This window comes from Haemorhous mexicanus, chromosome 34 (assembly GCF_027477595.1).
Source record: "Haemorhous mexicanus isolate bHaeMex1 chromosome 34, bHaeMex1.pri, whole genome shotgun sequence".
NCBI classification, from domain to species: Eukaryota; Metazoa; Chordata; class Aves; order Passeriformes; family Fringillidae; genus Haemorhous; species Haemorhous mexicanus.
The window spans coordinates 803,561-831,339 of record NC_082374.1 but is presented as its reverse complement, the minus strand read 5'-3'; the positions used below and the strand labels follow the sequence as shown (position 1 = coordinate 831,339).

At 62.7% G+C, this 27,779-nt stretch overlaps 1 protein-coding gene across 1 annotated transcript in view; it reads left to right on the top strand.

Annotated features, from left to right (window-relative positions):
• Positions 1-27,779, top strand: part of LOC132340877 (adhesion G protein-coupled receptor L1-like) — a 45,553-nt gene that overhangs the window by 12,015 nt on the left and 5,759 nt on the right. The window contains exons 4-19 of the mRNA XM_059872042.1: positions 2,766-2,780; positions 8,582-9,379; positions 10,558-10,763; positions 10,834-10,984; positions 11,658-11,761; positions 13,541-13,726; positions 14,458-14,496; positions 15,298-15,481; positions 17,549-17,671; positions 18,165-18,370; positions 18,938-19,108; positions 20,878-21,087; positions 22,138-22,358; positions 23,529-23,595; positions 24,229-24,320; positions 25,340-25,508. Of these exons, the coding sequence (XP_059728025.1) occupies positions 2,766-2,780; positions 8,582-9,379; positions 10,558-10,763; positions 10,834-10,984; positions 11,658-11,761; positions 13,541-13,726; positions 14,458-14,496; positions 15,298-15,481; positions 17,549-17,671; positions 18,165-18,370; positions 18,938-19,108; positions 20,878-21,087; positions 22,138-22,358; positions 23,529-23,595; positions 24,229-24,320; positions 25,340-25,508 (2,942 nt within the window). The remainder of the gene's footprint in view (positions 1-2,765; positions 2,781-8,581; positions 9,380-10,557; positions 10,764-10,833; positions 10,985-11,657; positions 11,762-13,540; positions 13,727-14,457; positions 14,497-15,297; positions 15,482-17,548; positions 17,672-18,164; positions 18,371-18,937; positions 19,109-20,877; positions 21,088-22,137; positions 22,359-23,528; positions 23,596-24,228; positions 24,321-25,339; positions 25,509-27,779) is intronic.

The following is a 27,779-nucleotide window of genomic DNA, read 5'->3' as shown; positions in this document are numbered from 1 at the left end:
ACACTGAGAGCACACTCAGCTCACACTCAGAGCACACTCCGGGCACACTCAGGGCACACTCAGAGCTCACACAGCTCACACTCAGAGCTCAGACTCAGCTCACACTCAGAGCACACTCAGCACACAGAGCACACTCAGGGTACACTTAGAGCTCACACTCAGAGCACACAGAGCACACTCCGTGCACACTCTGGGCACACTCAGAGCACACTCAGAGCTCACACTCAGAGAACACTCCCTGAACACTCAGAGTACACTCAGAGCACACTCGGAGCACACTCAGGGTACACTTAAAGCTCACACTCAGAGCTCACACTGAGCTCACACTCAGAGCTCACACTCAGAGCACACTCCATGCACACTCAGGGCACACTCCGTGTTCACTCAGAGCACAGTCGGAGCACACTCAGAGCACACTCAGGGCATACTCGGAGCACACTCAGTTCACACTCAGAGCTCACACTCCGGGCACACTCAGAGCACACTCAGAGCTCACACTCAGAGCGCACACTCAGTTCACACTCAGAGCTCACACTCCGGGCACACTCAGAGCACACTCAGAGCTCACACTCAGAGCTCACACTCAGAGCACACTCATAGCTCACACTCAGGGCATACTCGGAGCACACTCAGCTCACACTCAGAGCTCACACTCCGGGCACACTCAGAGCACACTCAGAGCTCACACTCCGGGCACACTCAGAGCACACTCAGAGCTCACACTCCGGGCACACTCAGAGCACACTCAGAGCTCACACTCAGAGCTCACACTCAGAGCACACTCATAGCTCACACTCAGGGCATACTCGGAGCACACTCAGTTCACACTCAGAGCTCACACTCCGGGCACACTCAGAGCACACTCAGAGCTCACACTCAGAGCTCACACTCAGAGCACACTCATAGCTCACACTCAGGGCATACTCGGAGCACACTCAGCTCACACTCAGAGCTCACACTCCGGGCACACTCAGAGCACACTCAGAGCACACTCAGAGCTCACACTCCGGGCACACTCGGAGCACACTCAGCTCACACTCAGAGCTCACACTCCGGGCACACTCAGAGCACACTCAGAGCTCACACTCCGGGCACACTCAGAGCACACTCGGAGCACACTCAGAGCTCACACTCCGGGCACACTCAGCTCACACTCAGAGCTCACACTCCGGGCACACTCAGAGCACACTCAGAGCTCACACTCAGCTCACACTCAGAGCACACTCAGAGCTCACACTCCGGGCACACTCAGCTCACACTCAGAGCTCACACTCCGGGCACACTCGGAGCACACTCAGAGCACACTCAGAGCTCACACTCCGGGCACACTCAGGGCTCACACTCCGGGCACACTCGGAGCACACTCAGAGCACACTCAGAGCTCACACTCAGCCCACGCGGTCCCTGCCGGTGCCGTAGGGGGGAGGGGAGGTTTGGGCTCCGGGGGGTGGGGGAGGGGCGGGGCCGCCTCTTTCCTTTGCAGGTGACGCCGCGGGCGGGGCCGAGGGACCCCCGGCCCCCGCGAGCCGGAGCCCGGCCGCCCCTCCCCCCCCGGCCGCCCCTCCCCCATCGCCGTCTCTCTCTCTCTCTCTCTCTCTCTCTCTCTCCCTCCAGGGCTAGGGGGGAGGGGCGGGGGGTCCGACCCCCCCGAGGGGCTCAGGAGTGCGGGGGAGGGGAGCCCTGCGCCACGTCTGTGCGTCCATCTGTCCGTCTGTCCCTGTGTCCGTCTGTTGCCGTGTCCGTCTGTCCGTGTACCCCAGCCAGGCCGTGCCCATCCACCCCCCTCCGTGTCCGTCCATCTGTCCCTCCATGGCTCCCTCTGTCCATCCTGCCCCCCACTGACTTCTCCCCGTTTCTGTCCCTCTGTCCCTCTGTCCCCGTCCCTCTGTCCAGCTCTTTGCCATCCCTCTGTCTGTCCTCCTGCCCATCCTGATGTCCATCCGTCCATCCACCTCTCTGTCCGTCAGTGTCCCCTTTGTTCCTCTGTCCGTCCCTGTGTCCATATGTCCATCCCCATGTCCATCCCCATGTCCATCTGTCCATCCTGTGTCCATCCTTGTGTCTGTGTGTCCATCCCTATGTCCATCCCCTTGTCCGTCCCATGTCCCTATGTCCATCGTGTGTCCGTGTGTCCATCCCTTGTCCATCTGTCCATCCCATGTCCATCTGCCCATCTGTCTATGTGTCCATCCCGTGTCTGTCTGCCCATCCTCATGTCCATCTGTCCATGTGTCCATCCCGTGTCCATCTGTCCATCCCCTCATCCATCCCAAAGTCCATCTGTCCATCCTGTGTCCATCCTTGTGTCTGTGTGTCCATCCCTATGTCCATCCCCTTGTCCGTCCCATGTCCCTATGTCCATCGTGTGTCCATGTGTCCATCCCTTGTCTGTGTGTCCATCCCCTGTCCGTGTGTCCATGCCATGTCCATCTGTCCATGCGTCCATCCCATGTCCATCCCGTGTCCGTGTGTCCATCCCGTGTCCGTGTGTCGGTCCCGGTCCCACGCGGGTGCCGCTGCCCCTCCCCCCGCAGGGTCTGGGGTCCCGGGGGGTTTTGGGGTCCCCCCGGGCTGGGGGGGCCGGAGCCGTTTAATCTCTTTTCTCTTTGTCTCCTCTCTTGCCCCTCCCCCTCCCCTCCCCTCCCGTCCCCTCCCCCTGCCCGTGTGACCCTTCCCCCCCTCCCCTCCCCTCCCCCCTGCACCCCCTCCCCCCCCCGCCCCTCCCCCCTGCTCTCTCCCGCCTTTTCTTCCGGTGCTAAAAATAGAAGTGGAACAAAAAGGTAACACGGACCCCCCGCTCCGGCCCCCCCGACCCCCCCACACCCCAAAACCCTCCCGACCCCCCCAGAGACCCCAAAACCCTCCCGACCCCCCCCCCGACCCCCCAAAATCCTCTCGACCCTCCCCAGAGCCCCTTAAAACTTCCCGGACCCCCCAACCCATCCCAAAACCCCATCCCTCACCCCTGAACCCCCAAACCCATCCCAGACCCCCCCAAACTCCTCCGACCCCCCCAATACCGCCTTGCCCCACCCCGTGCTCCTGCACCCCAAAATCCCCCCCAAATCCATCCCCCCGCCCCCACACCCCAAAATCCTCCAGAGTGACCCCAAATCCTGACCCCTCCCCGCTGACCCTCACCCCAAATCCTGCCCCCCGTCCATCCTGCACCCCAAAATCCCTTCCCTCACCCCAAATCCTGCCCCCTGTCCATCCTGCACCCCAAAATCCCCTCCCTCACCCCAAATCCTGCCCCTCCCCCCCGCACCCCAAATTCCCTCTGCCCCCTCCCCCCTCCTCCCCTGCCCCCCCCAAATTCTTCCTGCCCCCCTCCCCCATCCCCTGATCCTTAACCCCCAAATCCTCCCCACCTCCCCCAACTCCCCCTTGCCCCCTCCCCCCTTTCCCCTCCCCCCCCCTTGTTTCCCCTCCCCTCCCCCCCAGGTGCCCAACACCACGGGGGGGGGTCAGTGCCACCCCACCCTTAATTAGCTCTCACTAAATGTGGGGGGGCCCCCAGACCCCCTGTGTCCCCTCGGGGGTCCCCAGGACCCCTAGGACCCCCCAAGGTGCCCTGAGCCCCCCCAGGACCCCCCCAGACCCCCCGGGACTCCCCTTGAGGGACCCTGGGGACCCCCAAACCTTCGGGGACCCCCCCGAGGTGTCCCCACCCACTCACGGGGACCCCCAGAGTTTGGGGGCCCCTCCCCCCTCAGGTCATCCCCCCCAAATGGGGGGGGAGGGGGAGCCCTGGGACCCCCCCCCGCTCCCCCCCCGGCTCCCAAATCAAAGAGCCCCCCAAAAACAGCCCCCAAAAAAATCCCTGGGGGGGCAGCTCGGGGGGGCCGGGGCAGTGCTGGGGTCAGTAAAGGTCAGTCGCGGGCAGTTTTGGGCAGTTGGGGTCAGTTGGGGGCAATTCGGGGTCAGTTGGGGTCAGCCAAGGTCAGCCAAGGTCACTCAGGGGTCAGTCAGGGTCAGTTCGGGGTCACTCGGGGTCAGTCAGGGTCAGTTTGGGGTCACTCGGGGTCACTCAGGGTCACTTTGGGGTCACTCGGGGTCAGTTTGGGGTCACTCAGGGGTCAGTTCAGGGTCATCAGGGGTCACTCAGGGTCAGTTCAGGGTCACTCAGGGTCAATTTGGGGTCACTCAGGGTCAGTTCAGGGTCACTCAGAGGTCACTCAGGGTCACTTTGGGGTCACTCAGGGTCAGTTTGAGGTCACTCAGGGGTCAGTTCAGGGTCATCAGGGGTCACTCAGGGTCAGTTCAGGGTCACTCAGGGTCAATTTGGGGTCACTCAGGGGTCAGTCAGGGTCAGTTCGGGGTCACTCGGGGTCAGTCAGGGTCAGTTTGGGGTCACTCAGGGGTCACTCAGGGTCACTTTGGGGTCACTCAGGGTCAGTTTGGGGTCACTCAGGGGTCAGTTCAGGGTCATCAGGGGTCACTTCAGGGTCAGTTCAGGGTCACTTAGGGTCAGTTCAGGGTCAGTTCAGGGTCACTCAGGGGTCACTCAGGGGTCACTCAGGGTCACTTTGGGGTCACTCAGGGTCAGTTCAGGGTCACTTTGGGGTCACTCAGGGTCAGTTTGGGGTCACTCAGGGGTCAGTTCAGGGTCATCAGGGGTCACTCAGGGGTCACTCAGGGGTCACAGCCAGGGCGTCGCCCCCGTGTCCGTCTGTCCCGTCCTGCGGGAAGGGGGGGGGTGGGGAGGTGACCGGGGAGGGCGTGGCCGGGAGAGGCGGGGCTTGCGGGCAGGCGTGGATGGGGCCTGCGCAGGTGTGGGCGGGGCCGGGGCGGGGCCGCGGCTTCTTCCCACAGGTGCCGGAGCGGGGGGTGGGGCCTAACGTGTCTCTCTCCTCCTCCTCCTCCCGCAGGGCCCGGCCCAGCCCCCCCGGACCGCGGGGCCCCCCCGAGCCTGTGAGTCTCCCCTCCCCCACCCTCCCGGGGACCCCCGACCCCCCAAAACCCCCAGGGCAGCGCGGGGGCTGCGGCACGGCTGGGCCGGCACACCTGGATGGGCTCACCTGGATCCTTGTGCACACCTGGATCCTTGTGCACACCTGGATGGGCTCACCTGGATGGGCACACCTGGATGGGCTCACCTGGATCCTTGGGCACACCTGGATGGGCTCACCTGGATGGGCTCACCTGGATGGGCTCACCTGGATCCTTGTGCACAACCTGGATGAACTCACCTGGATGGGCACACCTGGATGGGCTCACATGGATCCTTGTGCACACCTGGATGTGCACACCTGGATGGGCACACCTGGGTGCACCTGGATGGGCTCACCTGGATTCTTGTGCATACCTGGGCTGTGCACACCTGGGCACACCTGTGAACACCTGTGCCTTGTGCACACCTGGATCCTTGGGCACATCTGTGCCTGAGCACATCTGGGGCTGTGCACACCTGAGCACACCTGAGCTGTGCACACCTGGGGCTGTGCGCTCACAGGTGCTCATGCACACCTGCATCCAGCTGCACGTCCAGGTGTGCCCCCTGCACACGCAGCCCCCGCGTCCCCCTGCACACGCGTGTGCGACGGGGCACAGGTGGGGCAGCGCACGCACCTGGCCAGGTGTGACAGGGACACACACCTGGGCAGGTGTGAAAGGAACACACACCTGCGCAGGTTTAACAATGACATGCACCTGCCCCGGCGTGACAGTGACAGACCTGTGTGACCACAAGCACTCAGGAAGGTGTGACAGGGACACACCTGGGCAGGTGTGACAGTGACACACCTGGGCAGGTGTAACTGACACACACATGTCAGCATGGACAAGTAACGGCCACAGGTGTGAACACAGACTGACGCAGGTGGAGCTGCTGTCGCACACCTGAGCAGCCACACCTGAGTGTGCAAATGTGCTGCTGCCTGAACACACCTGTGCTCAAACGTGAGGGCATACCTGTGCTCACACCTGTGCTCACACCTGTGCACACACCCCCACAATCTGCCATGCAAACGCACGGCCAGGTGAACATGTGCCCCCACGCACGTGCAAATGGGCTCACACAGGTGTGCGTGTGGCTGCACAGGTGTGTGTGAGTGCACAGGTATGTACAGGTATGTCTGACTGCACAGGTGTGTGCACCCCTAGAACAGAGGTGGGTGTGTTCACACCTGTTCACATGTGCACACACGAGCACATCTGTGCTCAGCTTTGCACACCTGTGCTCACACCTGTGTGTTCACACCTGTGCATATCTGTGCTCAGCTTTGCACACCTGTGCTCACACCTGTGTGTTCACACCTGTGTGTTCACACCTGTGCATATCTGTGCTCAGTTTGCACACCTGTGCTCACACCTGTGTGTTCACACCTGTGTGTTCACACCTGTGCATATCTGTGCTCAGCTTTGCACACCTGTGCTCACACCTGTGCTCACACCTGTGCTCACACCTGTGTGTTCACACCTGTGTGTTCACACCTGTGCATATCTGTGCTCAGCTTTGCACACCTGTGCTCACGCCTGTGTTCACCTGTGCTCACACCTGTGTGCACATGTGCAACCCCGCACACGCGTGTGCGTCACGGCCCCTCCCCCTCCTGCCGCGCCCCGGGCGGGGGGCGGGGCCAGGCTGAGGGGGCGGGGCCAGGCTGGGGGGCGGGACCCCAACCGGGGGTCCCTTTTGGGGGGCTGACACTGCGGGGGGCGGGGGGACCGCGGTGTCCCCCGGGGGTCCCAGCCTGGCCCTGCCCCCAAGGGGGGCCCCATCCCCCCCCGGCGCAGAGACCCTGGGGGGAGGGGCGGGGGGAGGGGGGTTGGGTTTTGGGGTGGTCTCTGCTCTGGGGGTCCCCCCGTGTCCCCCCCGTGTCCCCCCCCCGTGTCCCCCCCTTCTCTCCCGCAGCTCTAACCCCCCCGTTTCTCTCCCCCAGCCTCTCTGCAGCCGGCGCCGGACATTGGGACCACGCGCGACCCCCCCAAACTCCCCCCGCACCCCAAAACCGGGGGGGTCCCCCCCAACCCCCCCCGTACCGGGGGGACCCCCCCGAGCCCCGCCCCTCCCCCCGTGTCTCCGTCGCGCTCGATCGTCCCTGGCTGTGGGCCCGGGGGGGGAGGGGAAGAGCCCCCCCCTTTTAGCGCCCCCCCGATTTGAGCCCCCCCGTTTTAGGGCTCCCCCCAAGGAGATCTGCCCCTCCCCCCTCAGGGTGCCGCCCCCCCCCCCCCATAAAAGGGGGTCCGGGGTTCGCGGGGGGGGGCATGGCCCCCCCTTCTCGCCACTGCCGGAGGACAGTCGGGGTGTCGTCCCCCCCCAACCCCCTCCATTCTGTCCCCTCCCCTCTGTCCCCTCCCCGGATAAGGGACCCCTCCCCCCCTCCCCCGTGTCCCGTTCCCTCCCCCGGGTCCCCAAAATTCCCCCAGGGTTGGGGTCCCCCCCAGCCCCCCCGTGGGACCCCCCAGTCGCTGATGAAACGCTTCTCTTTTCTCTCCTCTTCTCGCTGTCCCCCTGTGTCCCCTCCGTGTCCCCTCATGTCCTCCCCGTGTCCCCATCCCCCTTCTGTCCCCTCACTGCCACCCCCTCATTGCCACCCCCCACTGTCACCCCCTTGCCGTCCCTCCGTCCCCCGTGTCCCCACTGCCCCCACCTCCACCGCTGTGTCCCCATGCCTGTCACCGTGTCCGTCTGTCCCCTGTCCCCATGCCTGTCTCCCCACGTCCATCCCTGTCCTCTGTGTCCATCCCCGTGTCCCCGTGTCTGTCCCCTCTTCTTCCATCCATCTGTCCCCGTGACCGCCATCATCCGTGTCCCCCATCTGTCCGTGTCTGTCACTCTGTCCCTGCGTCTGTCCCTCCACCCATCCCCATGTCCCCCGTCCATCCATCTCCGTGTCCCCATGTCTGTCCCCATCCCCGTCCTCCTGTCCCCTCTCCTTCCCCCGTCTGTCCCCAAATCCATTCCCCCGTTCCTCCTCCATCCCTGTGTCTCTGTGTCTGTCCCCAAACCCATTCCCCCGTCCCTCCTCCATCCCTGTGTCCCTGTGTCTGTCCCCAAACCCATTCCCCCGTCCCTCCTCCATCCCTGTGTCCGTGTGTCTGTCCCCGTGTCCCTCCCCCATCCATCCCCGGTCCCCATCCCTCCCATGTCCCTCATCCCAATCCATGTCCCGCTGTACGCCTGTCCCACAAACCACTCGTGTTCCCCTGTCTGTCTCCACCCTCCCCATGTCCTTCTGTCTGTCCCCTCACTCTCCCCGTGTCTGTCCCCACTCTCCCCATGTCCCTCTGTCTGTCCCTTCCCGTGTCCCCGTGTCCCTCTGTTCCTCCCCATGTCCCTCTGTCTGTCCCTTCCCGTGTCCCCGTGTCCCTCTGTTCCTCCCCATGTACCTCTGTCTGTCCCTCCCCGTGTCCCTCTGTCTGTTCCTCCCCGTGTCCCCCTGTCCCTCCCCGTGTCCCTCTGTCTGTCCCTCTCCCTCTCTCTCCCCGTGTCCCCCTGTCCCTCCCCGTGTCCCTCTGTCTGTCCCTCCCCGTGTCCCTCTGTCTGTCCCTCCCGTGTCCCCCTGTCCCTCCCCGTGTCCCCCTGTCCTTCCCCGTGTCCCCCTGTCCGTCCCTCCCTCCCCGTGTCCCCCCGCAGTTTTCGTCTGCCCGGGGGTGCCGCAGCGCGTGGGGCCGGCGCTGTCCACGCACGAGTCTCCGCACCAGGCGGGCGGCTGGTGCCGGGACCCGCTGCAGTCGGGGGACCGGCTCTACGTGCTGCCCTGGGTGCCGTACCGCACCGACACGCTCACCGAGTATGCCTCCTGGGCCGACCTGGTGGGCGCCCGGCCCGCGGCCACGCACCGGCTCCCGCACCGCGCCGACGGCACCGGCTTCGTGGTGTACGACGGCGCCGTGTTCTACAACAAGGAGCGCACCCGCAGCATCGTCAAGTACGACCTGCGCACCCGCATCAAGAGCGGCGAGACCGTGGTGGGCGCCGCCAACTATCACGACACGTCGCCTTATCGCTGGGGCGGCAAGACCGACATCGACCTGGCGGTGGACGAGGAGGGGCTCTGGGTCATCTACGCCACCGAGGGCAACGGCGGGCGGCTGGTGGTGAGCCAGCTGAACCCCTACACGCTGCGCCTGGAGGGCACCTGGGAGACCGGCTACGCCAAGCGGGCGGCCTCGGACGCCTTCATGGCCTGCGGGGTGCTCTACGTGGTGCGCAGCGTTTACCTGGACGACGACACGGAGCACCTGGGCAACGCGCTGGTCTACGCCTTCGACACGCGGCGCGGGCGCGGCTCGGCGCTGGCGCTGCCCTTCCCCAACCCGTACCAGTTCGTGGCCTCGGTGGGCTACAACCCCCGCGACAACCAGCTGTACGTGTGGAACAACCACTTCCTGCTGCGCTACGGCCTCGACTTCGCGCCCCTGGACGGCGACGGTCAGCGGGGAGGGGGCGCGGATTTGGGGTGGGGGGTTTGGGATGCGGCCGGGGGGCTGGGGGAGAGCTGGAGAGATGCCTTGGGGGGAGCGCCTGGGGCCAGGAGGAGCCCTGGGGGTCCCGGTTTATTTTGGGGGAGCCCTGGGGGTCCCAGTTTGCTGTGGGGGGGGCACTGGAGGTCCTGGTTTGCTTTAGGGGAGCCCTGGGGGTCCCGGTTTATTTTGGGGGTGCAGCCCCAAATATCTGAGGGCAGTCCGGGGGGTCTCCATTTGTTTGGGGGGGAGCCCGGGGGGTCCCGGTTTGCTGTGGGGGGAGCCCTGGGGGTCCCAGCTTATTTCTGGGGGAGCCCTGTGAGTCCTGGTTTGCTTTGGGGGTTCAGTGTCTGGTACTTAGGGGGAGCCCCAGATTTTTAGAGGGACCCTTGGGGGTCCTGGTTTACCTTGGGGGTCCAGCCTCAGGTACCTGAAGGGAGCCCCAGGTGCTTGGGGAGGGCCCTGGGGGTCCCAGATTATTTTGGGGGTACAACCTGAGGTACTTCAGGGGAGCCCCTGCAAGTTGTGAGGGGCCAATTCACCTTGGGGGTGCACCCCCAATGCCCACAGGGAGCCCCAAATGTGTGGGGGGAGCCCTGGGGGTCCCAGTTCACTTTGGGGGTGCAGCCCCCGGTCCCAGAAGGACCCCCAGGTGTTTTGGGGAGCTCTGGTTTTTTCTGGGGGCCCTCCTGGTGTTCTGGGGTTCCAGTTTAGTTTTTGGGGTGTCACCCCCACCTAGCTGGGGGCAGCCCAGGGGGTCGGGGTTTACTTTGGGGGTGTCCCAGTTCACTTTGGGGGGGTCCAGGTGAACTTTGGGGTGCAACCCCAGGCAGCACGGGGATTTTGGGGGTCCCCGAAGTGCGAGGTGGGGGGCCCTCGGGGTCCCAGTTTGCTCTGGAGGTGCCCCAGTTTACTCTGGGGGGACCCCGTGGGTGGGGTCTGGGGTCACTTTGGGAGGACCCCCCAAGTGCTCGGGGGCACCTCCAGGTTGATTTTGGGGGTCTCGCTGTGCCCCAGTCCCTGGGGGTGTCCGGGGTCACTTTGGGGGGGCCATCAGCCCCTCCCCCGATCGGCCGGAGGGAACCCCTTGGGGGGGTCAGGGGGGTCCCCCAGACCCTGACCCTCCCCCTTTTTCTCCCCCCTAAGGTCCGGTGACGACGGAGCAGCCCAGCGCCGCCCCCCCTCACCCCACGGCCCCCCCCAGCTCCGCCGCCCCCCCGTACCCCACCCCCACGGCTCGCCGGGGCCCCCTCACCCCCCGGCCCGGGCCCCCCCCGGGACCCCCCCCGGGCCCCGCGCACAGCGCCGCCACCCCGGGAGGGTCCCCGGGACCCCCCAACAGCGGCCCGGGGGCGCCGCCCCCTCCCCCTTCCGCCTCCCGCCGCCCGCCGGGGGGGTCCGGGGGGGGCTCGGGCGGGGGAGCTGGGGGGGGCGCGGGCCCGGGGGGGCCCGGGGGGGGCCCCGGGGGGGGGCGGGGGGCGCCTGTGCGAGGCGCGGGAGGTGCGCAGGGTGCAATGGCCCGCGGCCCAGCAGGGGGCGCTCGTGGAGAGACCCTGCCCCAAAGGGACCCGAGGTGAGCTGGGGGGACTGGGGGGAATGGGGGGAGTGGGGGGATTGGGGGGATTGGGGGGAATGGGGGGGATTGAGGGACTGGGGGGGAGTGGGGGGGATTGGGGGGAGTGGGAGGGATTGAGGGACTGGGGGGGAGTGGGGGGGATTGAGGGACTGGGGGGAGTAGGGGGTTTGGGGGGATTGGGGGAATGGGGGGAATTGGGGGGACTGCGGGAACTGGGGAAACTGGGGAGGATTGTGGGGGATTGGGAGGATTGGGGGGAATCAGGGAACTGAGGGGGATTGGGGGCTGGGGGAAATGGGGGGGGGATTGGGAGGGACTGGGTGGACTGGGGGAACTGAGGGATATGGGGGACAGGGTGGACTGGGGAGAACTGGGAGGGATTGGGGGGAATGGGGGGACTGGGAGAACTGGGGGGGGGACTGGGAGAGACTGGGAGGGATTGGGGGGATTGGAGGGACTGGGGGGGATTGGGAGGGACTGGGAGGGATTGGGGGGATTGGGGGGACTGGGGTGGGACTGTGAGGACTGGGGGGACAGATATCACCTCCCCCAGACATCACCCCCTCCCGGTGCCTGCTGGACCTGGGGGTGGGGATTCTGTGGGGTGGGGAGGGGGCACTGGGGGATTCAGGAGATGTGGGGTCCCCCTGAGCCCCCCTGTGCCCCCTAGGCATCGCCTCCTTCCAGTGCCTGCTGGGGCTGGGGGTGTGGAACCCCCGCGGGCCCGACCTGAGCAACTGCACCAGCCCCTGGGTCAACCAGGTGGCCCAGAAGGTACCGGGGGACCCCAAAACTGGGACCGAGCCAAAGGGGGGACCCCCAAACAGGAAAGCGACAAAACAGGGACTCCTCAAAAATGGGGACACCCCTAAACAGAAACCCCCCAAAACTGGGACCCCCAGAAAGGGGGATACCCTCTGACGATGACCCCCCAAGCAGGGACCCCTTAAAATGCAGATACGCCCAAAACGGGACCCCCACCATGAGGAATCCCCCCAAATGAGGATACCCCAAAATAGGCCCCCCCTCCCCCCAAATAGGGACCCCCAGAAATGGGGACACCCTGAGAACAGGGGCTCCCCGAATTGGGGACCCACCTCGGGACCCTCCCTGTCCCAGTGACCCCACCCCCCGTGCCCGGGACCACCCTGGGGAACGCCCCTAGGTCCCCTGGGACCCCCAAACCCCTCCCTGGAGGGTCCTGGGGTGTCCCTCCCTCGGCAGGGGCTGCTCCCCACTCAGGGGGTCCCCGGCCCTCCCCAACCCCCTGCAGGATGTGAGGGTGCCCCCCATGCCGACCCCCCAGATCTGCTGTAGCCCCCCCAAATCCTCACGGCCCTTCCGAGACCCCTCAGAGCATCCCCACCCCACAGAGGGGCCTGATCCACTCAGGGGGTTCCCCAAAACCCCCTGGGGGATTTAGGGGAGACCCCCTCACTTGTGTGTGCCCCCCAGACCCCCGTAACCCCCCCAGACCCCCCAAAACCTCCCAACCCCCCCTTAGAGACCCCTCAGAGCATACCCACCCCACAGAGGCACCTGATCCCCACTTAGGGGTCCCCCAAAACCCCCTGGGGAATATCGGGGTGCCCTCCACCCCCAGCCCCCTGCAGGGGCCCCCCAGCCGCCCTGTAACCCCCTCAAACCCCCTGAGAGACCCCTCAGAGCATCCTCACCCCACGGGGGGGGGGGGGCTGATCCTCATTCAGGGGGTCCCCCAGATTCCCTGGGGGATATCGGGGACCCCCCCCCCCACTGACCCATGGGTGCCATCTCAGACCCCCTGTAACCCCCCTCCAGATCCCCCGAACTCCCCAGGGGATATCCAGGACACCCCCACTAACCCGCGGTTGCCCCCCCTGAACCCCCAGGGGGACACCAGGGACCCCCTGACCCAAGGGTGCCCCCTGAACTTCCCGGGGGACACCGGGGACCCCCCTGACCCATGGGTGCCCCCTGAACCCCCCGGGGGACATTGGGGACCCCCCTAACTCATGGGTGCCCCCTGAACCCCCCGGGGGACACCGGGGACCCCCCTGACCCATGGGTGCCCCCTGAACCCCCCGGGGGACACCGGGGACCCATGGGTGCCCCTGAACCCCCCGGGGGACACCGGGGACCCTCCCTGACCCATGGGTGCCCCCTGAACCCCCGGGGGACATCAGGGACCCCCATGACCCATGGGTGCCTCCTGAACCCCCCGGGGGACATCAGGAACCCATGGGTGCCTCCTGAACCTCCCGGGGGACACTGGGGACCCCCCTGACCCATGGGTGCCCCCTGAACCCCCTGGGGGACACCAGGGACCCCCATGACCCATGGGTGCCCCCTGAACCCCCCGGGGGACACCGGGGACCCCCCTGACCCATGGGTGCCCCCTGAACCCCCGGGGGACATCAAGGACCCATGGGTGCCCCCTGAACCCCCGGGGGACACCGGGGACCCCCCTGACCCATGGGTGCCCCCTGAACCCCCGGGGGACATCAAGAACCCATGAGTGCCCCCTGAACCCCCGGGGGACACCAGGGACCCCCTGACCCGCGGTGCCCGCAGATCAAGAGCGGGGAGAACGCTGCGTCCATCGCGGGGGAGCTGGCGCGGCACACGCGGGGCCCGGTGTTCGCCGGGGACGTCAGCTCGGCCGTGCGGCTGCTGGAGCAGCTCCTGGACATCCTGGACGCGCAGCTGCAGGCGCTGCGCCCGCTCGAGAGGGAGTCAGCCGGGAAAAACTACAACAAGGTGCGACCCCAAAACCCGGATTTGGGGTTCAGACCGCTGGGGGGCAATGGGATGGGCAGGGGACAGGTGGAGTGACGGGGACACGGCGGCGCGTCCTGGGTGTGCAGCCGCAGGTGCTGCGCCCGCTGGAGAGGGAGTCGCAGGCAAGAACTGCAACGAGGCGCAACCCCAAAACCCCCGTTTGGGGTTCAGACTGCTCGGGGGGCAGGGGGAACAGGGGGGACCCCAAAACCCCGATTTGGGGTTCAGCTCAAAGGGGGGGCAGGGAGTGATGGGGACACAGCCGTGGCGTGTCCTGGATGTGCAGCTCCAGGCACACACCTGTGCCCACTCAGAGGGGAAAATCTACAGCAAGGTGAGACCCCAAAACCCCGAATTTGGGGTCACTCTGATGAAGGTGGAGTGACCAACGGGGAACTCATGCCTGTGCCCCAATTTTGGGGTTCCCCTGCTCCAGAACCTGAACCCTATTTTTGAGAGTTTTAGCCAATTTTTGGGGTTCTGCCCCAAATTTTGGGTAGCTCCTGCCCAGACTTTTGCCAGGCCCCTTTTCCTGCCCCACATTTGGGAGTCTTGCCCCAAATGTTGGGGTTGTTCTGCCCCAGATTTTGGGGTTATTTCCTGGATTTTGGGAGGACCCTGTTGTGGATTTTGGGGTGCCCCAGTGCAGGCTTTGGGGTCCTCTCCCCTCATCTGGGTGTCCCCTCCCCCATTTTATTGCCCCCCCCCAGATGCACAAGCGGGAGCGAACCTGCAAGGATTACATCAAGGTGAGGGGTGTGGCCATGTGCAGTGGGAGGGGCTTGTGTGGGTGTGGTCAGGGTGTGGTGGGCAGGGCTTGTGGGGCTGTGGGTGGGGCTTGAGTGGGTGGGTGTGTCAATGACAGGTCCATGAAATGGGTGGGGCCTGTGTTGGTGGGTGGGGTTTATTCAGGGGGTGGAGTCTGCATGGCTTGGGGTGAGGTTAGGTGGGTGGGGCTTTGGGAGATGGGCGTGGTCAGCATGGATGGGGTCTGGGGCTTTAGGGAGGTTTTGTGCTGGGTGGGGCTCAGAGGGGATGGGTGGAGCCTGGAAGGACATGTCCCATGGGTGTGGTCTGACTGGGTGGGCATGTCCCATGGGCGGGATCTGTCTGGGTGGGCGTGTCCCTGGCGTTGGACATGGCCACACTCAGGGCAGTGCTGGAGACCTGAGGGATGGGTGTCAGCGGGCGGGGCCCATCCTGGGTGGACGTGGCATTTGGGCGTGTCCGTTTGAGCATGTCCATTTGGGTGTGTCATTTGGGTGTGTCTCTATGGGCTTGTCCCTTGCATGTGTCCCTGGGTGTGTCCCAGGGTGTGTCCCAAGGCGTGTCCCAGCCCCACCCACCCTGACCATCCCGCAGGCTGTGGTGGAGGCCCGTGAGGGTTGGGTGTGTCCCTGGGTGTGTCCCTGGGTGTGTCCCAAGGCGTGTCCCAGCCCCACCCACCCCGCCCATCCCACAGGCCGTGGTGGAGGCCCGTGGGGGTTGGGTGTGTCCCTGGGTGTGTCCCAAGGCGTGTCCCAGCCCCACCCACCCTGCCCATCCCACAGGCCGTGGTGGAGGCTGTGGACAACCTGCTGCGTCCAGAGGCGCTGGAGTCGTGGCGGGACATGAACGGCTCCGAGCAGGCACACACGGCCACCATGCTGCTGGACGTGCTCGAGGAGGGCGCCTTCCTGCTCGCCGACAACGTCAAGGAGCCCGCGCGCTTCCTGGCCGCCCGACAGAACCTGGGTCAGCCCCGCAGGGACCCCCACCCAAATACCCAACCCCTTCCTGGGGTCCCCGCGGGCTCCTCCTGCCCGCCCTGTCCCCTCCTTGCAGTCCCTGGGGTCCATAAGAGATCCCAATGTCCAAATATCCCAATATTCCAGTGTCCCAGTATCCTGAGATCCCAATGTCCCAAGGTCCCAATATTCCAGTGTCCCAATATCCCAGTATTCCAATGTCCCAATCCCAATCCAATCCCAATTCCCAATCCCAAATTCCCAAGATCTATCCCAAATCCCCAATCCCTAATCCAAAATCCCAAATTCCCAATCCAAAATCCCAAATTCCCAAATTCCCAATCGCAATTCCAAAATCCCAGTCCCAAATCCCAAATCCCCAATCCCGAATCCCCAATCCCGAACCCCAAATCCCTAATCCCTATCCCAAATCCCAAATCCCAAATTCCCGATCCCAATCCTAAATCCCCAACCTCCAGTCCCCAACCCCCAATCCCCAATCCCAAATTCCCAATCTGAAAATCCCAATCCCAAATCCCCAGTCATCCCTGGGACATCGAGGCTTTCCCCCAACACCTCTCTGGGGTCTCCAGGGGTCTCTCCCACCCCTGTTCCCTCCCTGGATCATGTCCCACCCCCCAACCCCAGCCTGGGGACCCCCACCCCAATTCCCTGACCATTGAGGATCTCCCGTGGGTGACACGCGCGCGTTCCCGTGGCTTCTTCTGTGGCATTCCCACAGTTTTCCATGTTTTCCCATATTTTTCTGTGTTTCCTGGTAGTTTTGGAGGTGTCAGTGCCGAGCACTGAGGGACGGCTCCAGGAGTTTGTGTTTTCCATGTTTTTCCATGGTTTTTTCCATATTTTCCATGGGTTTTTTTTCCCATATTTTCCATGGTTTTTCCATGTTTTCCATGGTTTCTCCCTGTTTTCCCCCAGTTTTGGAGGTGTTGGTGCTCAACACCAAGGGGCCACTCCGGGAACTGCTTTTTTCTGTGTTTTTCCATGTTTTCCATGGGGTTTTTTTCCATGTTTTCCATGTTGTTTTCCCTGTTTTCCCCCAGTTCCGGAGCTGTCGGTGCTCAGCACTGAGGGTGCCCTCCAGGAGCTCGTGTTTTCCATGTTTTTTCCACATTTTTCCATATTTTCTGTGTTTTCCCCTGTTTCTGGCTGTTCTGGAGGTGTCAGTGCTGAACACTGAGGAGCTGCTCCAGGAGAGGCTGTTTTGCATATTTTTGCATATTTCCCATATTTTCCATGGGTTTTTTTCCATATTTTCCATGTTTTTTTCCCTGTTTTTGGCAGTTCTGGAGCTGTCTGTGCTCAACACCGAGGGTCCCATCCAGGAGCTCATGTTTTCTGTGTTTTTTTACGTTTTTCTGTGCTTTTTCCATATTTTCCATGGTTTTTTCCCCATATTTTCCAGGTTTTTTCCATATTTTCCACGTTCTTTCCATATCTTCCATGTTTTTTCCCTGTTTTTGGCAGTGCTGGAGTTGTTGGTCAACACCAAAGGGCCCCTCCAGGAGCTCATGTTTTCTGTGGTTTTCCATGTTTTTTCCATATTTTCCATCATTTTTCCATGTTCTTTCCATATTTTCCCTGGGTTTTTTTCCATATTTTCCCTGTTTTTTCCCTGTTTTTCCCAATGCTGGAGGTGTCGGTGCTCAACACCAAGGGGCCCTTCCAGGAGCTTATGTTTTCCATGCGTTTTTTCCATATTTTCCATGGGTTTTCTTACGTATTTTCCATGGGTTTTTTTCCATATTTTCCACGGGTTTTTTCCCATACTTTCCATGGGGTTTTTTCCATATTTTTCATGGGTTTTTTCTCCATATTTTCCATGGGTTTTTTCCCATATTTTTCATGGGTTTTTTTCCATATTTTCGATGGGGCTTTTTCCATATTTTCCATGGGTTTTTTTCCATATTTTCGATGGGGTTTTCCCCATATTTTCCATGGGGCTTTTTCCATATTTTCATTGGGTTTTTTTCCATATTTTCCATGGGTTTTTCCCCATATTTTCTACGGGTTTTTTTCCATATTTTCCCTGTTTTTCCCCTGTTTTCCCCAGTGCTGGAGGTGTCGGTGCTCAACACCGAGGGGCCCCTCCAGGAGCTCGTGTTCCCGCAGGAGCTGGGGGGTGACGGCTCCATCCAGCTCTCGGCCAGCACCCTCAAACAGAACAGCAGGAACGGTGAGGAGGGGGCAAATCTGGGGGTCCGAGGGGGTCCTGGGGGGCTTGGGGCATCTGGGGGATTTTGGGGCTCCCAGAGCACCCCCAAACAGAACAGCAGGAATGGTGAGGGGGGGGCCACATTTGGGGGTCTGGGGGGGTCCTGGGGGAATGGTGGGCTTGGGGGGGTTTGGGGCACCCAGGGCACCCCCAAACAGAGCAGCAGGAATGGGGGAGGGACACACTTGGGGGCCTGGGGGGGGGTTGGGGGATTTTGGGGTGGTTTTGGGGGTCCTGGGGGAATGGGGGGCACCCTCAGAGCAGCTGGAATGGTCAGGGGGGGTCTCTGACCTGCAGCTCCCTCGGGGGTGGGGAAGGGGGGTGTGGGTGTTTTTTGTGTGTTTTTTGGTGTGTTTTTGGGGTGTCTTTGGGGTGTCTTTGGGGTGTTTGGGGGGTGTTTTTAGAGTGTTTTTGAGGGTGTTTTTCGGTTGTCTCTCACCCTCTGTCTCCCCAGGGGTGGTGAAGGTTGTCTTCATCCTGTACAACAACCTGGGACTGTTCCTGCCCACCGAGAACGCCACCGTGCGCCTGGGGGGGGACGGGGGGCCCCGCGCCCCCCAGCTCGTGGTCAACTCCCAGGTCATCGCCGCCTCCATCAACAAAGAGTCCAGCAGGGTCTTCCTGCGGGACCCTGTGGTCTTCACCCTGCCCCACCTGGAGGTGCGACCCCCAAAACCCACCCAGACCCCTCACAACACACCCAGGACCTGGGAACCTTCCCTGGACACCCCAAAACCCACCCAGCACCTGGGAACTACCTGGGACCCCCAGAATCCCACCAAGACCTCCGAACCCACACCCAGAGGCCCCCAAACCTCCCAGGACCCCTCCTCATTCCCCACCCAGACCCCCAGACCAAGAACCACTTTGGGGCCAACTTCTCCTGCAGTTACTGGGATTGGTCCCCTCTCCCTCTTTTTGCGACACCCTGGGACCCCCATTTTCTCCCCATTTCCCCCTTTTCCCCCATTTTTCCCCATTTCCCTCTGTCCCAGACCAGGAACCACTTTGGAGCCAACTTCTCCTTCTGGAATTATGGGGATTGCACCACTCCCCCACTTCTCTTTGGGACCCCCATTTCTCCAATTCCCCCCGATTTCCCAGATCAAGAACCACTTTGGGTTCTTGGAATTCAGGAATTACTGGGATTGGGCCCCTCTCCCTGTCCTCGGGACCCTCTGGCACCCCATTTCCCCCATTTTTTTCCCTATTTCCCCCCTTTCCCAGACCAAGAACCACTTTGGGGCCAACTGCTCCTTCTGGAACTACTCGGAGCGCTCCATGGCCGGGCACTGGTCGAGCCAGGGCTGCCGCCTGCTGCGCTCCAACGGCACCCACAGCTCGTGCGCCTGCAGCCACCTGACCAACTTCGCCCTGCTGATGGCACGGAGCCAGAGCGTGAGTGGCACACCTGGGCACACCTGGGCACACACCTGGGCACACCTGGGCACACACACACCCACAGCTCGTGCGCCTGCAGCCACCTGACCAACTTCGCCCTGCTGATGGCACGGAGCCAGAGCGTGAGTGGCACACCTGAGCACATCTGGGCACACACCTGAGCATGTCTAGGCACACCTGGGACACACACCTGGGCACACCTGGGCACACCTGGGCACACACACACCCACAGCTCGTGCGCCTGCAGCCACCTGACCAACTTCGCCCTGCTGAAGGCATGGAGCCAGAGCGTGAGTGGCACACCTGGGCACACACCTGAGCATGTCTAGGCACGCCTGGGACACACAACTGGGCACACCTGGGCACACACACACCCACAGCTCATGCACCTGCAGCCACCTGACCAACTTCGCCCTGCTGATGGCACGGAGCCAGAGCGTGAGTGGCACACCTGGGCACACCTGGGCACACACCTGGGCACACCTGGGCACACACACACCCACAGCTCATGCACCTGCAGCCACCTGACCAACTTCGCCCTGCTGATGGCAGAGAGCCAGAGTGTGAGTGGCACACCTGGGCACACCTGGGCACACACCTGAGCACACCTGGGCACGCCTGGGACACACACCTGGGCACACCTGGGCACACACACACCCACAGCTCGTGCACCTGCAGCCACCTGACCAACTTCACCCTGCTGATGGCACGGAGCCAGAGCATGAGTGGCACACCTAGGCACACACACACACACCCCCCTGCATCCACCTGACCAACTTTGCCCTGCTGATCACATGTAGCCAGAGCGTGAGTGACACACCTGAGTACACCTGGACACACACCTGGGCATGGCTGGGACACAGCCCATGGCACACACCCATACACCCAGTGACACCTGACCAACTTCACCCTGCTGATGGCATGGAGCTAGAGCGTGAGCGCACCTGGGCACAGCTGGGCACACCTGCACATGGCTGGGCACACCTGGGATATGTGATGCACACACCCCGTGACACCTGACCAACTTCCCCCTGATGATGGCCCAGACACAGACCGTGACACACCTGGGACATACCTGGGCACACCTGAGATAGCTGTGACACACCTGGGATCACCTGGCTGGGGATCTTCGTGGCCTCTCTCCCCTCCTGGTGGCCCCTGTCCCTCCCCTTGACCTTGGCTCAGCCCCAACCCCCACCCAAATCCCTCATTCCTCCCTAAAATTCCATTTTTCCATTTTCCCAATTCCTAGAGCAGCTGAGCCCTCATTCAGGTGCTGCTGTCAGTGATCACCTGGGCAGAGATCCTGGTGGCCACTGTCCCATCCTGGTGGTCCCTGTCCCTGACCATGGATCCAGATGACCCCAAACATTCCCTAAATGCCCAGAATTCCCAGTTTTCCCCTGTTCCCGGGGTGGCTGAATGAGGTGCTGCTGTCAGTGATCACCTGAGCGGGGTATCCTGGTGGCCCCTGTCCCATCCTGGTGGCCCCTGTCCCATCCTGATGGCCCATGTCCCCTCTGGTGGTCACTGTCCCTGCCCACGACTGGGTCCCGTGACCCCAAATTCCCCCGGAATTCCCATTTCCCCCAATTTCCCGCAGTTCCCTGGGCGGCTGAACGAGGTGCTGCTGTCGGTGATCACCTGGGCGGGGATCCTGATGGTCACTGTCCCCTCCTGGTGGTCACTGTCCCTGCCCATGACCATAACTGGGTCCCGTGACCCCAGATTCCCCCGGAATTCCCATTTCCCCCAATTTCCCGCAGTTCCCTGGGCGGCTGAACGAGGTGCTGCTGTCGGTGATCACCTGGGCGGGGATCCTGGTGGCCCTGCTGTGCCTGGGCCTGTCCATCTCGGCCTTCTGCTGCCTGCGGGGGCTGCCCTCGGAGCGCACCACCATCCACAAGAACCTCTGCATCAGCCTCTTCCTGGCCGAGCTGCTCTTCCTCGTGGGCATCGACAAGACGCAGTACCAGGTGGGGCTGGCACACCTGGGGCACCCCGTGGCACACCTGGGGCTCTGGGGGGACAGCCCATGGCATGCTGGGACCCCTCATGGCACACATGGGACCCCTGAGGAACAATGCCTGGCACACCTGGGGTTCCCTAGGGACAGCCCATGAATAAAGAAACCCCTGAGGGACACCCCATGGCACACCTGGGATCCCTGAGGGACACCCCGTGGCACACCTGGGATCCCTGAGGGACACCCCGTGGCACACCTGGGACCCCTGAGGGACATCCTGTGGCACAATTGGGACCCTTCATGGCACACCTGGGACTGCCCAGGACACCTCTGAGACTCCCAAGGGACCACCTGTGGCACCACGGGACCCTCACAGCACCCCTGGGGCTGCCCATGGCACACCTGGGACATCCCAGAACAGCTCTGAGACCCCCGTAATGTCTCTTTGCACCCCTGTGACACCTGAGATCCCCAAGGGACCACCTATGACACAGCGGGGACATCACAGGACACCCCATGGCACATCTGGGACTCCTGAGGGACCACCCATAGCACCCCTCTGGCTGTCCCTGTCCCTGTCCCTGTCCCTGTCCCTCATCCACTGTCACTGCAGGTGACTTGTCCTATCTTTGGGTGGTCCCCGCTGTCCCTGTCCCCACAGTGTCCCCATCCCCACAGGTGCCCTGTCCCATCTTTGGGTGCTCCCTGTCCCTGTCCCTGTCCCATTTTTGGGCAGTTCCTGTGCCTGTCCCATTTTTGGGCATTCCCTGTCCCCACGCTGTCCCCACATGTCCCCATCCCCGCAGGTGGCCTGTCCCACCTTTGGGCAGTCCCTGCTCCTGTCCCACCTTCGGGCATTCCCTGTCCCCACGCTGTCCCTACATGTCCCCATTCCCAAAGGTGGCCTGTCCCACCTTTGGGCAGTCCCTGCTCCTATCCCACCTTCGGGCATTCCCTGTCCCCACGCTGTCCCCACATGTCCCCATTCCCAAAGGTGGCCTGTCCCACCTTTGGGCATTCCCTGTCCCCACGCTGTCCCCACATGTCCCCATCCCTGCAGGTGGCCTGTCCCATCTTTGCCGTGCTGCTGCACTATTTCTTCCTGGCGTCGTTCTCGTGGCTGTGCCTGGAGGGGGTTCACCTGTACCTGCTGCTGCTCGAGGTGTTCGACAGCGACCCCGCCCGCCGCAAGTACTACTACGCGGGGGGTTACTTCTTCCCCGCCGTCGTGGTGGCTGTGGCAGCCGCCGTGGACCACCGCAGCTACGGCACCGACCAGGCGTGAGCGGCGCGGCGGGGTGGGGCTGGGGTGTGGCCAGGGTGGGGCCGGGGTGGGGCCAGGGCGAGGCAGGGGTGGGGCCAGGACATGGCTTGGGTGTGGCCAGGGTGGGGCCGGGGTTGGGCTGTGAGGGGCCAGGACATGGCTGGGGTGTGGCCAGGATGGGGCCAGGACATGGCTGGGGTGTGGCCAGGGTAGGGCCAGGGTGGGGCTGGGTGGGGCCAGGACATGGCTGGGATGTGGCCAGGGTGGGGCCGGAGTTGGGCTGTGAGGGGCCAGGACATGGCTGGGGTGTGGTCAGGGCGGGGCTGGGGTTAAGCTGTGAGGGGCCAGGACATGGCTGGGGTGTGGCCAGGGTGGGGCCGGGGTTGGGCTGTGAGGGGCCAGGACATGGCTCAGGTGTGGTCAGGGTGGGGCCGGGGTGGGGCTGGGTGGGTGGGGCCAGGACATGGCTGGAGTGTGACCAGGGCGGGACTGGGGTGGGGCTGGGTGGGGCCAGGACATGGCTGGGGTGTGGCCAGGGTGGGGCCGGGGTTGGGCTGTGAGGGGCCAGGACATGGCTGGGGTGTGGCCAGGGCGGGGCCGGGGTTGGGCTGTGAGGGGCCAGGACATGGCTGGGGTGTGGCCAGGGCAGGGCTGGGGTTGGGCTGTGAGGGGCCAGGACATGGCTGGGGTGTGGCAGGGGTTTGGCCGAGGTGGGGCTGGGTGGGGCCAGGACATGGCTGGGGTGGGGCCAGGGTGGGGCCCGTGTGGGGCTGGGTGGGTGGGGTCAGGACATGGCTGGGTTGTGGCCAGGGTGGGGCCCGGGTAGGGCTGGGTGGGGCCAGGGTGGAGCTGGGGCTTCCCCCATTGGGAGTGGCCAGGTGTGAATGGAAGGGCTGGAGGCGTGGCCTGATTTAGGGGGTGTGGCTCGGACTGGGAGCAGGACTTCCCCATTGGGAGTGACAGGTATGGACAGATGGGCTGGGGGCATGGCCTGAATCAGGGGGAGTGGCTTGAAGCAGGGTAGGGCCACAGGTGCTGCTGCAGGACTCACCAGGTGTGGATGGGGGCTCTGGGGGAGGGGCTTTGTCAGTGGGGGTGGGGTCTGATCCATGGGGTGTGGTCTCACCTGGTGGGGGGACATGTCCTCATGTGGTGGGCGTGTCCCGATGACGCCCCGCCCCTGGCAGGTGCTGGCTGCGGGTGGACAATTATTTCATCTGGAGCTTCATCGGGCCCGTGGCCTTTGTCATCCTCGTAAGGGGGGGCTGGGGGACCAGAGATGAACCTTTGTCATGCTCAGATGGGGGGATGGGGGGCTCGGGGGGCTTGAGGGGGGTCTGGGGATGGACCTTCCTCATCCTCAAATGGGGGCCTGAGAGGGCTTGGGGGGGCCTCAGGGGTCGGGGGGGTCTGGGGATGGGCCTTCCTCATCCTCATCCTCATCTGGGGGCAGGGGCAACCCCAGGGGTGTGGGGATCACGCCATGGGGGAGCTGTGGGGTCCCACAATGGGTCTGGGGGCCCCCCCGTGGCTCTGGGGTGTTGCCATGTCTCGGGGCAGGTCCCACAATGGGTCTGGAGTCCCCCCTGGCTCTGGGATCGCCCTGGGTCTCAGGGCAGGTTCCGCAGTGGGTCTGGGGTCCCACCGTGGCTCTATGGTCCCCCCCATGTCTCACCTGGAGTACCCTGTAGCTCTGGGTGGTCCCCCGTGGCTCTGGGGTCCCCCCTTTGTCTCAGGGTGGGTCCCACAGTTTCTCTGGGGTCCCCCCATGGCTCTGGGTCCCCCCGTGTCTCACCTGGGGTCCCCCATGGCTGTGGATCCCCCCCATGTCTCACCTGGGGTCCCCCATGGCTCTGGGTCCCCCGTGTCTCACCTGGGGTCCCGCAGGTGACGCTGGTGTTCCTGCTGGTGACCCTGCACAAGATGCTGCGCAGCTCGGCTGCCCTCAAACCCGACTCCAGCCGCCTGGACAGCATCAGGTGGGGGACTCCACATGGGACCCCAAAGGGAAACCCCAAACGGGACCCCCAAAGTGGGGGGGGACTCCAAACAGGGAGGGATGGACCCCAAACGGGACCCCCAAACTGGGGGGGACTCCAAACAGGGAGGGATGGACCCCAAACAGGACCCCACAGGAGGAACCCCAAACGTAACCCCAAAGAGAAACCCCAAACGGGACCCCCAAACTGGGGGGGACTCCAAATGGGGGGGAGAATGGACCCCAAATGGGACCCCTGAACTCAGGGAGGTTCCAAACAGGGAGGGATGGACCCCAAATGGGACCCCCAAACTGGGAGGATCTGCAAAGACGGGAGGGACCCTAGATGGGACCCCCTATGGGCACCCAAAAATGGGGGGACCCCAAATGAGACCCCTGAGTTCAGAGGGGCCCAAACGAGATCCCAAACAGGGGGACCCCAAGTGGGACCCCTGAATGGGGGCATCCTAAACAGGACCCCAAACAGGGCAGGGAGGGACCCCAAAATGGGGCCCAACTCCCCTAGAGCTCCCTGGCTGTGGGTGCTGGTGGTCCCAGTACCCTCCCAGTCCTTCCCAGTGACCTTCAGTGCCCTGCCACTGCCTTCCAGTCCCTCCCAGTGTCCCCCCAGTGCCTCCCACTGCCTTCCAGTCCCTCCCAGCACCCTCCCAGTGCCCCCCCAGTGTCTCCCAGTCCCCTCCAGTCCCTCCTAGTTGCTCCCAGTCCCTTTCCAGTACCTTCCAATGCCCTTCAATGCCCTCCCAGTCCCCTCACTCGGGATCTCTGGGGGTCCCACTGCTCCCCACTCCCCTCCCAGTGCTCCCCAGTCCCTCCCAGTTCACTCACTCAGGATCTCTGGGGGTCCCACTGCTCCCCACTCCCCTCCCAGTGCTCCCCAGTCCCTCCCAGTTCACTCACTCAGGATCTCTGGGGGTCCCACCGCTCCCCACTCCCCTCCCAGGGTTCCCCAGTCCCTCCCAGTCCATCCCAGTGCCCCCAGCTGACCGGGGTGCCCCGCAGGTCGTGGGCGCTGGGGGCCATCGCGCTGCTGCTGCTTCTGGGGCTCACGTGGGCCTTCGGGCTCCTCTTCGTCACCCGCGAGTCCGTGCTGACGGCGTCGCTGTTCACGGCCTGCAATGCCCTGCAGGGCACCTTCATCTTCCTCTTCCACTGCGCCCTCCAGAAGAAGGTGTGCGGGGCACTGGGAGGGACTGGGGAGGCACTGGGAGGTGCTGGGGTGGATGCACTGGGATACATGGAGATTGTGGGTAGGGGGTACTGGGAGGGACTGGGATCCTCATCGAGCATGAGTGAAAGGCACTGGGAAGGACTGGGGGGAACTGGGAGAGTGGGACCTCCAGAGATCATGAGCAAGGGCACTGGGAGGGCACTGGGAAGGACTGGGGAGGCACTGGGACAGTAAGGGGGGGGCTATTGGTTGTTACTGGTGGGCACGGAGGTGCACCAGGAGCTCAGGAAGTGTCTGGGACTGGGGGCGCTGGGAGGTTACTGGGGGTTACTGGAGTGAACTGGTGTTTTACTGGTGTGACTGCTGTGTTACTGGGGGTCACTGGTGTGAATTGGTATGTTACTGGGTGTTACTGGTGTGTGACTGGGTATCACTGGTGTTACTGGTGTGTTACAGGTGTGTTACTGGGTGGTACTGGGTGTTACTGGGGTGTTACTGGTGTGTTACTGGGTGTTACTGGTGTGTTACTGGTGTGTTACTGGTATGTGACTGGTGTGTGACTGGGTGTCACTGGTGTTACTGGGTGTGACTGGTGTTACTGGTGTGTTACTGGTCTGTTACTGTTGTGTTACAGGTGTATTACTGGGTGTTACTGGTGTGTTACTGGTGTGTTACTGTTGTGTTACTGGGTGTTACTGGTGTGTTACTGGTGTGTGACTGGGTATCACTGGTGTTACTGGTGTGTTACTGGGTGTGTTACTGTTGTGTTACTGGGTGTTACTGTTGTGTTACTGGGTGTTACTGGTGTGTTACTGGTGTGTGACTGGTGTGTGACTGGGTGTCACTGGTGTGACTGGGTGTGACTGGTGTTACTGGTGTGTTACTGGTCTGTTACTGTTGTGTTACAGGTGTATTACTGGGTGTTACTGGTGTGTTACTGGGGGTCACTGGTGTGAATTGGTATGTTACTGGGTGTTACTGGTGTGTGACTGGGTGTTACCGGTGTGTTACTGGTGTGTTACTGGTGTGTTACTGGGTGTTACCGGTGTGTTACTGGTGTGTTACTGGTGTGTTACTGGGTGTTACTGGGTGTTACTGGTGTGTTACTGGGTGTTACCGGTGTGTTACTGGTGTGTTACTGGTGTATTACTGGAGTGTTACTGGGTGTTACCGGTGTGTTACCAGTGTGTTACTGGTGTTACTGGTGTTATTGGTGTATGGCTGGTATTACTGGTGTGTGACTGGTGTCATTGGTGTTACTGGTGTATTACTGGGTGTTACTGGTGTGTTACTGGGTGTTACTGGGGTGTTACTGGGGTGTTACTGGGTGTTACTGGGGTGTTACTGGTGTGTTACTGGGTGTTACTGGTGTGTTACTGGTGTGTTACTGGGTGTTACTGGTGTGTTACTGGTGTGTTACTGGTGTGTTACTGGTGTTACTGGTGTGTTACTGGTGTGTGACTGGGTGTCACTGGTGTTACTGGTGTGTTACTGGGTGTTACTAGTGTGTTACTGGTGTGTTACTGGTGTGTGACTGGGTGTCACTGGTGTTACTGGGTGTTACTGGTGTTACTGGTGTGTTACTGGTGTGTGACTGGTGTTACTGGTGTGTGACTGGTGTTACTGGGTGTGACTGGTGTTACTGCTGTGTTACTGGTGTGTGACTGGTGTTACTGGGTGTGACTGGTGTTACTGGAGTGTGACTGGTGTTACCGGTGTGTGACTGGTGTTACTGGAGTGTGACTGGTGTTACTGGGTGTTACTGGTGTGTGACTGGTGTTACTGGTGTGTGACTGGTGTTACTGGCGTGTGACTGGTGTTACTGGTGTGTTACCGGTGTGTGACTGGTGTCACTGGTGTGTGACTGGTGTTACCGGTGTGTTACTGGGTGTTACTGGTGTGTGACTGGTGTTACTGATGTGTGACTGGTGTCACTGGTGTGTGACTGGTGTTACTGGTGTGTGACTGGTGTTACTGGGTGTTACTGGTGTGTGACTGGTGTTACTGATGTGTGACTGGTGTTACTGGTGTGTTACTGGGTGTTACTGGTGTGTGACTGGTGTTACTGGTGTGTGACTGGTGTCACTGGTGTGTGACTGGTGTTACTGGTGTGTGACTGGTGTTACTGGGTGTTACTGGTGTGTGACTGGTGTTACTGGTGTGTGACTGGTGTCACTGGTGTGTGACTGGTGTTACTGGTGTGTGACTGGTGTTACTGGGTGTTACTGGTGTGTGACTGGTGTGTTACTGGTGTGTGACTGGTGTCACTGG